We start from the raw sequence: 16986 nt of genomic DNA, 5'->3' as shown, positions 1-16986 counted from the left end.
TAACTTTTCCATCCACACAGATAACATCACTTCTAAAATTCTCTCCCAACTTGATTGTTTGTAGTGAGCCAAACACTATGGTTTACTTCTCGTCTGCCTGACTTGGCATACAGTATGCAAAAACTACAAGCTGCACAAACCAAAATATGCAGACGTGTACTCCTTGCTGACCAAAGAAGTCACCACTGTGATTTACTGTAATGTGTAGTCATTTGACACCTGTCAGTCAGTGCTACCATTATTCTTGATGGGTTGAGAAGCATGTGCACATTATTAGACAGAATACAGACTCTTTGGCTTTCTGTTACAGAGGATGTCAATCCCTTGGCAGTAACCTGGGAAGATTTATTTAAAGGTGAAACCACAGACGCATCAGCATCACAGCTTTAAGGAAGCAGATTAACATTTATTGTGGTCTTGCCTTTCTTCAAAATCTTAACTCAGTGAAGCAGAGGGCTTCTGTACTGTAACACATTTTGTCGGCATACCAGAATGCAGTCATGTGCTTAAAACAGCTACAAGAAAAATCGGTTAAATGTGTACTGGCTCGTAATGTAGCATGGACACAAATATAATTAATTGCAAAGATGAATGTCATAAAAACTAATACTAAAAAGCTGAAACAATTTAAAATTGAACTCAGTCTATTTTGGATCAAACTTTTACAAAGGAGTAATATGATAGTTATAAAGAACATATGCATTTTTAGCCCAGTAAGTAATTTATTGGCAACTTCTCTAGCCGCCGATAAATTACCCGCTGAATACCTCCAAATAGACGCAGAAGCCATAGCATATCCCATCTCCATCCTAATAAACAGATCCATCTCTGAGTGTACAGTACCCCAGCTATGGGAAATATCACATATCATCCCACTACATAAAGGGGGTACCTCCCTAAACCTCAATAACTACCTCCCTATAGCCATGCCATCCCCATTATCTAAAATTTTAGAGAGGGTAATACACAAGCAACTAATGCAATACTTCCTAGAAAATAAACTACTAGCAACACAACAACATGGCTTTAGACCCTTCCACAGCACCATCACCTTGCTTACAGCATTTACCAACATCATCAACAACCACAGAAATAATGGACTCTTTGTATCTGCCACATTCCTAGACTTTTCCAAAGCATTTTATATGGTTAACCATACAAAACTCCTTCACTCACTAGCCACTCTAAACCTTACCATCCCTGTCATCTCCTGGTTTAAAAACTACCTAGAGGGAAGGTAACATGCTGTAATGTGGCAAAACCAACTCTCTTCCTCCCTACCAGCTCCCTAGGGGTACCCCAGGGCTCCATCCTGGGACCACTAATTTTTACCTTCTTCACCAACAGCTCCCATCCATTATTCCCAAAGCCTCAGTAGTATAATATGCAGATGATACCAGGATAATATGCACAGCCAAAACAATTCACCTCCTTTACTCCCAAACACAAGAATGCTTTTCCCTAGCAGAAACTTGGATCACCAAACAAAACCTCATTCTGAACCCAGGTAAAACAAAACTACTACTCTTCAGCTCCCACAGAACCACACCTCTCTACAATAGTTTCATCATCTCCTCTAATAACAACACTACAATCACCCCCACCAATCATACCAAGCTATTAGTGGTTGAAATAGATAATCACCTTAGATTTGACTTACATATTTCCATAACCATAAAAAAGTACATAAAAAACTTGGTCTACTCTATCGCAATAAAAAATTTCTCACCGACCACTCCAAAGTTACAGTAGCCAGGACTCACCTATTTCCCACCTTGTATGCCTCCCCTGTGCTTACAAATCTCCGCAAATCTGACCTCAACAAAACTTGACAGTTGTTATAATAAGATAGCCAAATTTGATACAACCTCACCCATCAGAACATACCACTGCAACTGCCTAAATAAACTCAACTGGCTAAAACTACCACTACTGCTTCAACTCAATCAACTATCGTTAGCCCACAAAATAATACATTACTCTGATAACACCCCAGCCCTACAAAATCTTCTTCAACCCTATACTACTACTAGGACCTTAAGATCTAGCCAGAACATCTCCTCAAAGTAACCAAGTATAACAATGAGGCTGGTAAGTCTGTCTACAGCCACTACATATCAAAAACCTGGAACTCCCTTCCTGCCCATATAACTGACAGCAAATCCTCGACCCAGTTCAAGAAGCTAATCAAAACTCACTTCATGAATAACTGACTATGCTCCTCCATCCCCCTGGCTAATATCTCATTTCTGAAATTTCACCTTACTTAATTAAGACTGTCAAACTAACCAATTCAGAACTCTGTACCCACTTAAGACTGTTAAACAATTGCACATCCTGACTCTCTAGTGGTTATTGTAAACTATCCCAGGAATGTTGTGCTTTCCACTATCTCCAAAGGTTAATACCTTACAGTACCAGGAGTACGTATCCTAACTTTTAATACAAATTCTATTATCATATTGATGTCCTTCACATCTATATCCAGAAACAATTGCTCTCATAGATCTTTTCATCTTTTCTTTTTTCTTTCCTTTGAAAGTAAATTATCCCAGGAATGTCATGCCTTGTAATATCTTCAAAAATTAATATTATATAGTAACAAATGAATGTATCCTATCTTCTAAGAAATATTGTATGTCAAAGTCTTGTCCTTAAATTTTTGTCTGTAATAAATTGCTCTCTTGGAGCTTTTCTCCCCGGGCCTCCACTGAAAATGGACTTGGATCCAGTTGGACTCTCCCAGTCAACAAATGTAAAATAAAAAAATAAATAAAATAAATAGTTACAATGGTCTGAACACACTTTTCAGTCCCAACCCTGGCCATTTGGCTGCGACAATACAACATGAATAACAGTGATGATTAACAATTAACAGCATAACATGAGCAACATTGTGATTAGAATCATACAATACACTATAGGTGGAAGAAAAATGCATTCTAATTATCATTTTCTGATGTAAAGTTTTGAGAGTGCACTACATAGTTATACATGTTCATAATATATTGTGACATAGCAGAGCTAAGAGGATGCTGTATGCTATACAAATAGTGTTTTAGGGACATTTATGCATAGTTTAAGCATTATTTGCAGGCTATCCAAGCAAAAGTGAGGTTATAGCAAGATGTTCTCAGAGTGCCCCTATGAAGACTGCATATTCCTTAGCATATTGGATTGCTGTGGAAGGAAAGTCCAAGAGGTGGTAACATTTTTAGAAAACTATCTGTTTGCTGTTCTGAGATTGAATAATAGGTGGAAGGGGTTCACATTTTGATTTTATCTAGTAGGTTTATATGGTAACAATTTGAAAGAGCATTTAAAGGTAGAGTAGCACTAGCTGTGATGGGAAAGCACTTTGCATTGTTGACTGAGAGGTTAATTGGTACTGCAGTTAAAACTTTTTACAGCAATAGTTATGGGCAGGGCTAGCCACCTGGTGGTATAAACCTTGGCTCGAGATGGGTGTCACTGTTGAAGTGACACTCTGACCCCATGTGCAAAATGGGAAAAAGAGGTACAGGATGGATTCTCTATCCTGCATTCCTTGTGTAACTAATTTACATACTTTATAAAAGCATATTAAACTGCACTTACAACCTGGACGATGACCTGAGTGAAACCATTGCCATGTAAGAAAAGTTCATCATTGATATCATAGGAGTCTTATTTGTAGATAGGACAAGTCTGGGCACAGCCAAATGCAAGCTGATGAAGGTGCACCTCAGAAACAATGTCATTTTTCTAAGCAATGAATTGCATTTAAGTGCCTTCACCAGATTGTCTTGCTAGTGTTTGTTTGTCTTTTTGGCTTTTCCTGGTTAGGGTTGCCACAGCGGAACTCCGGTCCACTAATGGGTGGCAGTAAAAACATAATGTTTAAAAGAAAAGAGTAAATTGATGAAAAAATACAAGTAAGTCACATACTGGCATGTAAAACATCTTTCCTTAGACATGTCCAGCATTTTATTTTATAGTTTTGAAGCATCCTTCTGTATGGCAACCTTATGGATCATTTTGGCTTAGGGTGTTGTTTATAGATCCTGGTGTATCATGGCCTAGTGTAGTACTCCTGCTGTTTTGCATTTCATTTTGCATTTATCCATTCCATGACATATGATCTAAACTGACATTTTTTATTTAGGATAAATGGGAAAAACACTTTACTATGAATGAGTCTTTGGATATATATCCAGATGTCAGCCTGATGTCTCTGGACAGCATCATGAAATGTGCTTTCAGTTGCAACAGCAATTGCCAGATTAAGAGGTTAGTATGGATTTGTAGTACTTCAAACAAGTCATTATTACTAGCCTGTAATCAAATGGTTTTAGCCTCTCCTGTCCTTTTGGCTGTGTAGTACATTGGAAAATCATGATTTTAACTGTTTCATGATAGTTTCCATTAACAAGCTTGTAACCGATAATTATTTTAGCAGTTTCATTGAGTCATTTAATTTTTTAGATCACTGTTTATAGGCTGAAGTTATGTAATGTTTTTCAGTAGACTGAAAGTGCATATCTTTAGTACTCCATGTCCGTACTATTCATGTAAGTATCATTTGCAATGTTATAAAAAGGTACTGCGGTGGTGGTGCTGCGGTAGCGTTGTCGCCTCACAGTAAAACGTTGCCCTGTTCGGTTCTCAGCAAGAGTGTCTTCTGTGTGGAGACATGCGTGAATGGGTGTACTTTCGTTGAAGGTTGTGCATCAGGACAGGCAACTCAGCATGTAAAAATCTACTGCCAATCATTAGCGGACCAGAGTTCCACTGTGGTGACCCCTAACCGGGAAAAGCCGAAAGGCGCAACAACATCATTTGCAATGTTATCTGGGAGGAAGGCCAATTGATTTTTTTTTTAATTATGTGAGTGGCACATCTGGTTACCACTAATTAAACAGTTTTGAGGACCTTCATGAAAAAAAAATATTTTTTGATGTATCTGAGCTTGTGGAAACTTAATAACCAAAACATTATCAGTACAAGTAACTAAACCATCCTTTTGGTCTTTCTAACATCTGTCCTTTACAGAGTCATTTTTAACACTTTTCACCTACTTACTCTAAAGTAAGTCAAATTTGAGCTTTAGTGATGCAGCGCAGTCTAAATGCGTTTTTTTTTTTTTGTGAATTATCTCACCTGGTAGTACCTAAACATGATCAGTTGTGATCACTGTTGTACCCCGGTAAACAATTGCAAAATAACTTTCAGGGGATAGGATATATGGACCTAAACTTGATATAGCCAATATGGTGTCATAGAAGGTAAATCGGTTCTTACTAGACAGAATGTTATGATAAGGTTTCAAAATTAATAGATTAGGGTAAATAGTGTTAAGTGATTTACTTGGATTTGAGCAGAACTTTAAAAGCATTTGATACTTTAAGGCAGGATTATACAGTAAGACATTTACATACTTTACATCAAATTTCTATATAATAAATTAGGTAACTAATTGGAGATTTTGCTATGAATAATGTGTACCCCTCAGGGGTAGTCAATTCAGGTGGTAGACTACATCCAAAGGCATTCTTCACTATGCCAACTACCCTTTATTTTTTACTGTAAAGTATGTAGATGATTGCAAGGTCTTGGATAAAATTAGTAACCACTATGATGCAGATATTCTGAATTAATATGGTAATAAAATAGAAAATTTGCAGTTGAGCTAGGCTTACAATTTAACCTTGAGAAATGCAAAGTACTTATGCTTGGTAGATATGAATGAGTAAGATAGTGATGTGTTATAATATATTGGAACTGGTTGATTATATGAGAGATTTGTGTACTATAGTTAGAAAAGATATAGGGCAGGATTCACGAAGCCTCCGTGTAAGAGATAAATGGCTTACATGGAGGCTGCAGTTAAACGGTGTGACATCAGCATGTCATGCATATGCATGAGGGCATGCTGAATCACACCGAAGGCTAACACGGTCCGTGGAAGACAGTAGGGGGGCGTGTCCGAAGGCCGAGCCCTGCAAGCGGACACGCCCCCAGAAGAGTAAAATTGCCCAAAGTAAACACCCATGACAGAGACCATGGAAATGTGAATAAACACAACACAACACATGCCCCCACAGACTATGAACATAAAATATATAAATGAACATCTTATATATTTTTTTTTAAATCGTAAAGATGTTTGCCTGTGAGTGCGCTCGTTTGCGCGGGCGTGCCCGTATCTTAGCCACAGTTAGCAGTCAGTGGAAAAGCATATAAGAACTACATATGCAAGGCAAGCCAAGAAGCAATAGTGTAGTGGTAGAGACGTCAGCTGAAGAGCAGGCATTCATGGTTCGAGCACCCACAACACCAATTTTTATTTGTAGTAAAATAAGCACGAAACAAGTCCCTGACAAACATGTACACATATAAAATCATAGTTCATGTAAAATGTAATGAAATAGTCCATTTATTTTGAAGAAATGTGAGATAACAAAATAATAAAAAATGGCAGATGTGCCTATAGCTGAGCTACAGTTTAACAAGGTGAGTGCATCTGCCCGTAGGTGAGCAGTGGTTCAACAGGTGCAAAATGAGTGCCCGTAGGTGAGCAGTGGTTTAACATGCTGAAACTGTGTGCCCCTAGCTGAGCTGAGCGTAATATGCGTGCTGATAGCCAAATGAGGTATAAACCAGCGTACCCCATTTGCGCGAAGCTGCGCACCGCACCAGCAAGCTAACCGACGGGCAACGTTGAGCAAGCTATATCAAAACTGCCTTTACACAGACACACTCCTCAGCCTGTCTAGACAGTCATAAAAAATAAAAAGCAGTGGCCAGGTTCGAACCCAGGATACTATGCACCATAGTCAAGGTACTGAACCACTAAGCCATGACAGCAGTATCAATAAATGCAGTAATAGCAAATATATAGGAATGAATACAAAGTGGAGCATGACAAAGCAGATTTTGTGAAGTTGATACAATTCCAAAATGGCCAATCACAGATATGTGTGGGTAAAACGGCATATATAAGCCCCATAGGCGGGAATACACAGCATAAATGATTGTAGAACTGACTTGCAGCCAGAATGACAGGAGTAGGTGAGGGTAGTTGCTTTCGAGCACAGAGGTGGGGCGTTGAGGAGTCCAGATACATGGTCTGGCTCCTAGTCCACAATCATGAGGCCCAAGTCATGCAGGGCCAGGTCCTGTGGGGAGCATATAGGGCTGAGGCATGGGACTGGTTGGCTCATGATCTCACCAATGCCACAGGGATTCCAAGGACTGGTGAGCAGGTTCGTCACCACCACCATGCGGACCTGAAGAGACGCAAACAGGGCCAATTGAACCTTTGGATCCAGGAGGCCCGGCAAATGCCCAGCGCCCCACTACTGAGTAAGTTACATGTAATTATGTATGCAAGAAATTAAACTAGCTGATATTATGGAGATGTGTGTTCCAATATTACTTCATTTATATTACAGCTGCAGGTGTCCGTTCTGCGAACCGCAGAGCCTATGGCAATAGGCTGGTGCGGTTGCACCACCAGGCAGGTCAGTAATCCTCTCCCAGTAACTGTAAAGAAATATAAAAGTATGACAGTTAGCAAAAGAGTGCAGTGTAGTCACTAAGTAATAGAATGTGCAAGTAACAAGTGTAAGAGTGTTTGCAAGTATTGCTTGATTACAAAAGTGTGTTGCAGTCTGTAATCCAAACAGAAAAATGAAAATGTCTGAAATAAAGTCTGAAATAAAGATGCCCCACCTATAATATAATAGTACACAACCTGCAGCAGGCTGAAAAGTACAGCTGCAGAAGATGAGCAAATCACATGTGTGAAATATACCCCTGTTGAAATACTGAAACATGACAGAAGTGAGACTGGTGGAAAGGATTGTAATAAATACAGGTAAAACATGTCAGGAAAGCCTAGCAGTAAGTACTATCCTGAATAGTAAAATGAAAACAAGTGAGAGAGTGTGAGAAAGTGTTATGAATCCACCAATAAAGTAGTAATAACCCCTGAATAAAGTATACTGCAGTCAGTACAGAATGAAATGCATGTGAGAAGAAAAACCAAACAGCAAAATATGTTCAAAGTGATGCTGCAGCTGGAATGTGTATCCCAAAATCTGGATATGTTGCTCTCAGTCTGCAATATGCAGATAGTATGATTGTCTGACATACCAAACATCCACAGTTGTCTATAGATATATAAAGCAAATGTGGCAGGATGATGTAGCTGAACAAAGCCAGATATGAATGTGTATGAAGAACAATAAAATGTATATTGATGTAGCAGTAACAGTCCTATCACCAAATTAAAGTAGTTATCATATAGGAAACTGTAGTTAGAACAGTAGTGTGTATATATGTGCAGCTATTAGAAATGTACAGCATATGTATTGGTATTCGAAGGTGTTAATATTATTTTCTTCACTCCACCCTATAACCACGTATAACCCATTCCACGTGAAAATGGTATGTGCAATCACAATTAACACCCCTGGACATTTGTCCTGTTGGGTCATAAATATTTGCATGTCCGTTGATGCATCTGCCCTGTTCATACATCCAAACCTGATGACCTGTTGCCATCAATCAACCCTGCATGTTGTTGGACTGTGTATTGCTGTTCAAATTATGCATGTGTTATGCTCGCTGTTCAATGGTGTGAATATCTGGATGTTTGGTTAATGGGAATACTAATGCATGCTGTTACAACTAATTGTGAATGGTATTATATGTTACTAACCCAAGCTGTCATGACATAATGCAAAACATAGGACGACAGGGAAGGCGGGTTCCAGCGGACCCACCTCTCCCACCTCAGCTGGTGAGTGCACCTGGCACTAGTGCCCAGTCTGGACCCCCCTCCGGTGGCCCTGTGCCACCTGTGGGTGGAAGCACTGCAGGGGATGGGGCTCGTCCCCCCTCTGCAAGTGTGGCCAGAGGAGAACCACCACTCACCCTCCATAGCGTCCGGACTGTGGTGCGTAGGGAGATCCAGGACTCTGTTCTTGGGCCCTTCTCCAGCTTGAGGCACAGGTAGTACAACTTACGGGCATGCCTGTTGCCCGGCCTACACAGCCCCCAGCACAGCCCCATCCTGGGCAGTGAAGGAACAGTGGCAACTGCCATGGGTGGGGATATCAGTTCCACTGTTGCCATCTGTGGGCTCATGGGCTCTGGATATCCAAACCTCTATCCCCGTCAATTGTGTAACCCCCCCACACGTGTCATACACCGCCCCTGTATGCGTCTTGTTTGTCTTGTCTGTTGACCTACCCAACCTACCTCCCCAGCTATACCGACTTCCTTCACCTGACATACCACTCTCACCTGAAAAAAAAAAAAAAAAAAAAGGGCACTCTGTACCCACAAAAAAATTATGCCCCATACATAGCTGCCCATTCTGCACACATGTCTGCTGGACATGGAAACTATCAATTACAATTGGCTGTACAACAAGTATTATTGTTGTCCTGACACCTCTCTCAGGGGTGGAAAGTTTCAAATGTCACACCAAATTAGATACATATGCACAGCTGTTGCTGATGAAGAAATGGGCAGCTATGGGCCTTACCTACATCCCTCCTGCAAATCGCAAGCTTGTTTCCCTACTGTCTTACCCTCTTTGTGACCCCTTTTTCACCACTTTCCTGTCACCCCATTTTCATTTCTTTCAAAGAAAATAAGCGGGTGCGCCAGAGTAAGCACTGTTAAGCGGTTGTAAGCGGGTGTGCGCGTGTGTGCGTGGAGCTAAACGCCAGTGCACATGCGTGACCTCCGCGCAAACCAGCGCTAACCCGGTTACAACTGCTTAAAAGTGCCTTAGTCACTCTGATTGACAGGTCCTGTAGTCAGTTCAAAAGCAAAATAAAATCCCACTGTCAGTCCCGAACTCAGGACCTTGGAAACAGTAGTCTGCATGACCTACCACTAAGCCATGACTCTTATACAAGAACATTGTGCTAAAATAAATATATCATGTAATAGTAGGAATGAATGTAAAGGGAATATAGGATGTGTAGTACACAAAGCATGTCATTTAGAATTACTGTCAAAACTAGTGGATTTCCATAATAGTAGTGTGTGAACAGAAACAGCCATGCTATTTGGTAGCTAGTAGGTAATAATGTCAGTTAATGTACATATATAAATGTATGTATATTTACACACACACACACACACACATATATATATATATATATATATATATATATATATATATATATATATATATATATATATATCTATATATAGTTGTAGGTGTCATTGTGCATACACACTTACTACAGGGAACAGGAGAGAGGAATGGAGAAATGTGAATCTACAACACAGCCTGAATCATTAGAGAGATACTAACCTTTACACTCACAGAACAGTATCCACAGCATACCAGCATGGTCCCCGCCCTTACAATCTGAAAGGGCAACACCTATCTCACATACCCTTTTATAGCACTGTCCTGAAATCACAGTGAGAACTGCAATCAGTACACAACTGGCTGCATGCAATTAGCAAATGCTGGCTTACAATTGGTGCAGAGGCCATCACATGGACCTATGCAGATACCTACAAAAGCATCCTGTACTAACACTCCACACATGCAATACATTCATTGCACTGTCTGGAAGCAGACAGAGGGAGAGAGACAGACAGAGACAGAGAGTGAGAGAAAAAAAAAAAAACACATGCTACACACTGAGTCTAAGCTGTCAGCAGTGACAGTAGCAAGCGGTGCCAGCAGCAGCAGGAAGCAGAAGTAGTGGTAATGCAACCAGCTGCGACAAACACAGGTAATGTAAAGTAGCAGGTTAATAGTCTGCATACTGTGAACCCTCCAAATGTGTCATAGGTCTGTATCTATAGGTATGTCCATGTGATATGTTGTGTGTACGTAGTTCCACCAAAAGGGGATGACTATACATTACATGTCAGTCAGTGTTAGGCCATGATCCTGGCAGCAGTTGTCTGTGCGTTGCCCTCATCAATGGCTGTAGTGACTGTTTTGAAAGGTCACCCAGGTTTAAAAGGCAGGATCAGCCCATCACAAAGGCAAACTGGCCGGGAACAAGTGTCTGCAGGTACCCAATATCGCTGTATATGCGTCCCATACTGAATAATTCCATACCTTAGCAGACCAGGCCGGTTATGCTTATGATGCGGTAGTTCCCAGGGTCAGTAGAGGTGCCTCCTTAGTGGTGTGGGACCACTGTTGCTGTATGCCAATGTTCAGGTACATATCCTGTAGTATGGCCAAGGTTAAATATCAGTCTTATATGCGGTTGCATGTCCTCTTGGAGTGCACGTAGCACACATCCAGGGATACCATCAGGTCACAGTGATGCTGTGTGTTCTGCTTTGCTGAGGCAGCCCTCACCTGGACATGTGAGATGATAGGGAGGTTACATTCAGCTGTGATAAGTATTTCTACTTGTGGGGGAGAAGGAGGGGGAATACGTGCACTGTCTGAAGGAATGCTGCCAATATCTGTGTGTTCGGTGAATGTTAAGTAGGTGTGTATTAACTCAGAGCATATCTGAGGTGTTTGGTCCATATGTGTAACATAACTGAAGAAGGCCTTGTGGTTATCTATAGTGTTTGTGGCCGTTTCCCTCCCAGAGTAGACCGTGGCCATTGTTATGAGAGACCGTAGTGTATTACCAGTGCTGACCACAGATGCCTTCCCTTAATGTGAATCTGCTCTGTCCTGCAGTAGCCTCCTGCTATTGTTATACAATCTGCCTCTGGCTGGGGTCCACCAGACAGGATGCCTAACCTTTGTGCATAGGGTCTGGCTTAGAAATGTGTGTGCAAGTTCCATGCAATCTGTGGGATGTCCGTGGTAAGCATTTGCAAAGGGGTCAGCAGTGTGGGTTGTGGCTTCCACTGGCCCAGTGGGCTGCATGAATACCATCTCAGTCCTAACAAGTGAATAACTGTCTAATCACATACATATCAAAGTAGTCTACTGTGCTGGTGATGGTGGCGGGATATGTATATCCAGGCCAAGTAACTTGTGTCCACATCACACTAGTGGATGGCGTTCCACATGCAGTACCTTGGTATGAACCCCCAGAGTGAGGTTGTGCATTGGACCTATCGCAGTGTGCGGACCGATGGGGCATGCTACTATGTTGTATGGAATGTGGCAGGTATTGTTGCACAGGTGTTGGCTGAGCACTGATATCTGGCCATGTATTTGTGTATCCACCACGAGACACACACATGCAACATATGGGAGTAGTAGTATATCACTACACTTGAGTATCATGCATAGTATGTGTGCCATATATTGCTGACATAGTCTGCTGATATCCTGTTTGTGTTCTCTTCCAGGGAGATGGAGCATCAGCGTAATCCCGCCTACTCTGCAGCGGAAGATGAGGAGATACACCAGAGCCTGGTGCAGGATTATGACATACTGTTTTCCCGCACCAGGCAGAATCAGCAGGAGAGGGCTGCACTGTGGCAAGACCTTGTCCGTAGGGTAAATGACATTGGCACGCATAATAGGACATATGAGCAGGTACGACATCACTGCAGTGATTTAATCAGAAATGTCCATCAGCGTGTGTCGGATATCCACAGGGAACAGGTTGCCACAGGTGGTGGGGTGGCCACACATCCCCCCCTCACCAGACTGGAGGGGCTACTCCTAAGTGTTGTGGCTCCAGCCCCGGAACAGCAACAGCAATACACCTGCATCATGATGGAGGCTGGATCCACACAGCAGCACGACATGGAGCGTGCAGGTAATATGCCATATGTACACTTGACTGTTCTGTACACTGTTAGTTTATGCATGTGTAAGGTGTGTCCATGGTATGTAGCGGTCAACATAGTATGTAATTGTGCATGTGTGATATTGGAAATATCAGCAGCTGACGTGTGAAAGGCAGCTGGTGTACTACTGCACTGTATCATATGCAGTATCAATGGCACAGTTCTGCCCACTGACTTTAATCTCCTCATTTCTTCAGGTCCCTCCGGTGTTACAGCAAGGCAGGCCATCCATGCTGGTGAGTGTGTTTAACAATACCTATAATAGTCCTGATAGTGCTAGTAATACTAGTGTAACTCAGTAGTGCTCTGTGTGTATACTGCGGGGTGTGCATGTGTGCAGGTGTGCCTGTGTCCACGTGTGCATGTGTGCCTGTGTCCACATGTGCATGTGTGCATGTGTCCACGTGTGCATGTGTGCATGTGTACACGTGTGCATGTGTGCAGGTGTGCCTGTGTCCACGTGTGCATGTCTGCATGTGTGCCTGTGTCCACGTGTGCATGTGTGCATGTGTGCCTGTGTCCATGTGTGCATGTGTGCATGTGTCCACGTGTCCACGTGTGCATGTGTGCCTGTGTCCACGTGTGCATGTGTGCATGTGTGCATAAGTGCATCACTGGTACCATTGTGTGGACACTGTAAACTGTGTTTCCTGTCTTCCTCCAACAGGTTCTGGTGCTGCTCTGGTGTCCTGCAGCAGGGAACCTGAATCTGGTGCCACAGGTACTGGTAATGATGATATCTGTGTAATGGTACAGGAAGGTGTGTCAGGGTCCGCCATTGGTCAGCCAATTGACAGTACACAGCTGTCAACCCCATCATTGTGCACAGTCATCCTGCCAGTACATCCTTTGTCACCATTGTCCCTAGGTGATGGACAGGATACAGTGGGCATTGACCAGGGTAATGTGGTATCTGTGGCACATGCTTCCCCACACAGCAGCCATGGGCAGGGTCCTGTGATGGTACCACACAGACAGTTGCCCATGGGTTCTCGTGGGAGCATCTTTGGGCGTACTACCTCTGGCAGACGTGCCCAAAGAGGTCTGTCAACCTCAGCTATGTTTCGGGCTGTCATGCAGGCACAGTCGCGTATGGAAAGGTACACCAGACAGGGTCTGAGGGAGCTGAGAGCATGTCGCACAGCCATGACTGACAGTATGCATGACATCGTGGATGCTATCCGTAATTTCACCAATGTCATAGACAGACATTGTGGGGACATACTACAGCAGTTCCACAACCAAATGTCCATGAGCCAGGGCAATGGTGGGCCATATGCCAGCAACAGCAGCAGCTGGCAGTCGGCGCAGACGACAACAGGCCCGCACACAACCCCATAGTGTGGGTCTGTGCTGTCATTGGAATGCCCCAGGAGACCACGTGCACATGGCTCTGGACAGTCCCAACAGGGACCTGTGTCCAGTCAACACACTCCCGCTTCTGATGACAGTACCCAGTCTGGCTTAGTACCGGATACGGTCCGTAGCACCCCTGCCAGGCACAGGTACCATGTCCGTGCCCACAGACACTGATCTGTATGACCTGCCAGGTGCAGTCTGTGGCTGTCCACAAACCCCTGTATATGGCAGCCATGAGGTGGAACTGTGTGCGTGCATACACACATGCGAAATGTTAACACCTAGGGCTACCACATACATGCACACACTGCACCAACAGTGCCCCACCCTGTACTGCTGTCCCTCACCAACACACATACACACAAATGTCAATTGGTGGTATCAGTGGCAGACTCAGGCATACCTAATTCACACCCTGTGCTTATGATGAAACTGTGCCACCTCCTGCAATCTCCAACATCAGTGCAGGAACAGGTAAACACATTGCTGATGCACAGGGTGACTACATAGAAGTTTATTAGTACTATCATGTTGGTAACAGTACAGTGTGCTGATATGACCGTGTGTATATCCCAGCATGCCTGATGCAGTAACCGTATGACTGTCCTGAATTGTTATCTGCACCCATAGTACGTACCAAAGTGTAACAGCTGCACATAATTGCATACCGGTGGTAAGGATGTCAACAGATAGCCACATACATGGGTAGCACAGGGGGGAAGCTAATGCAAGTAGTGATATGCAATGATGGACATGTACAGTAATGGTGGCAAGTTGCCCACAACGAGTATGCAATGTGGATGTTTGCGCATGTTGATATGTGTGCAGTACCAATGTAATCCAAATCACAATTAACTATGACATAATATCAGTTATACCATGGGCATCTGCGCTGTGCATTCCTGGGTACATGTTGATAGTGCCTACATATTTGCACTATTACCTACTGTTAGTGTTACCCCTTCTTTGTTGTACAATGGACTACTTCCAGCCCTGCTTACTGTAGCGTTGTTTGCATGCATGTTTGCATGGGGTTCCCTGGAACACTGCTTCCACCTCCAATGCAGAGTTACAGTGCTTCTGTGGTCTCCTAGTGACATCTGCATAGTGTACGATACGTATGTCAAGTTTACACATGACAGAACGTCACTGTCTGTCCTGTTCGCATGTACGTTGCCTGTGACACATTGCACATGTCTTACCTGGCATTTACCCATGTGTGCAGTCATATATGCCAGTGCTATGAAACAATAGCAGTACACCCACACATACACACCTTCAGCATGTTGTTCCCCATTGGCCCTATGTGTTGGTACTCACCATGGCAATCACACTACTAGGGTAGCATGTGCAAAGGTAACCTGTGAATCACCTCTATGGTCCAGTTGTGATTTATGTGAGTCATGTGGCAATGTCACAGCTGCCACATGTATGCAGTCAACCATTACCCTTGGCCAGGAATGTACAACACATGTGTGGGATGCCACCACATAGCCAATCTGGGGACTGAGCACTCTGAACCCAGTAATGCCATACCCTGTCAGGTGGCATGTCATACTACAGTGACTACAATACCAGTCAGACATAGACATGCACTGACAGCAAGCTGAACACACTGGGGCATACGTGGGGACTCAGAATAGCATCCTGCCTGAGCATCACACACCTCCGCAGCTGGCACACAGGCATATGTTACGTCGGAACAGAGCACATGCCACACATGGCACACACATCCCGTGTGCCACACACTCACAGCCTGTAGGGCTACACAACACACCTGCTACAGATGTGTCAGGTACCTCTCTTGGCCGCTGCAGTGGGGTCCTGCTCAACAGGCTGTATATGGTGAAGGTCACAGTGATATTTCTCTGGGGCACTATGGTCCACCACAAAACACATGCATACAGGTCAGTCAGAGGCATGGACACATATGACTCAGTCATTGACCATGCCACTATGGATGACCTGAGACATACCTCCCTGGACTACATGATAGGGAACATAGAAGGGATCTCTCAGCATGTGGCACGGGCCAGTATGAGCCTGATCTTGGTTGCCATCATACCCTCACCAGGTATGTTACCACTATATGTAGGAAGGGTGTTCTATGTCTACATTCTGCTCAGTCTCCAATGTCATTCATAGGGTATCCACTGGCTGTCAACGTGTGCTTACATGCTAGGGAAGCCACAATGATGTGCGAGGGGCAGCTTGCACGTGACACCCATGGCCCAATGTATCTTGGCGAAGCCCCTTGATACACACATACTGCCTTATGCTGCAGGACACGGATTACATAGCCACCTCCACAGGTAACACACAGGATATGCCCTTGTGACAATCCTGACTAACCCTATGGCTCCCTACAACCCACTCTTTATTATCTATAGGACTTCCTCACCCAAAACTCACTAGTTTCACTTAAACTTATTCTCTATACACGTCCGCTTCTCTTTGACTGCCCTCTCCTATAACCATAGATTCGACTTGTCTATGAAGATATAGCCTTCTCCCTTGTGCTTAAAAGCGCAAACCTCTTTACTTCTCAACCTATCTAAATATTTGGGTATCTACTCAACATTGTAATTGTGGAATTTAATAGAATATACTTGTATTCAATCTATCTGTATTTTGAATGTTTCTGATCTTAGACTATGTATTGTTTGTTCTATTTAATTGTGGAGCTTTTCTTCCCGGGTCTCTGCTGAAAAGGGATATGTATCCAGTCAGACTAACCCGGTAAACAAATGTAAAATAAATAAAAATAAATAAAATAATAGGACACTAACAGTGATGCTACACAACACCAGCAGTGTACACCGCAAGATGCATGCACTGGACACTGTCCTCAGCATGGTGAACTGCAATGTCTGTGCAGTACCAGAG

The 16986-nt window shown here is 43.2% G+C and overlaps 1 protein-coding gene across 1 annotated transcript in view; it reads left to right on the top strand.

Annotated features, from left to right (window-relative positions):
* Positions 1–16986, top strand: part of LOC122813483 (cytochrome P450 4B1-like) — a 517660-nt gene that overhangs the window by 143970 nt on the left and 356704 nt on the right. Inside the window, exon 5 of the mRNA XM_044085822.1 lies at positions 4145–4269. Within this exon, the coding sequence (XP_043941757.1) occupies positions 4145–4269 (125 nt within the window). The remainder of the gene's footprint in view (positions 1–4144; positions 4270–16986) is intronic.

The sequence above is a fragment of the Protopterus annectens genome, chromosome 10.part0 (genome assembly GCF_019279795.1).
Source record: "Protopterus annectens isolate FY-2018-M chromosome 10.part0, PAN1.0, whole genome shotgun sequence".
NCBI classification, from domain to species: domain Eukaryota; kingdom Metazoa; phylum Chordata; order Ceratodontiformes; family Protopteridae; genus Protopterus; species Protopterus annectens.
The sequence above is the reverse complement of the archived record's forward strand: the minus strand, read 5'-3'. Positions and strand labels throughout refer to the sequence as shown.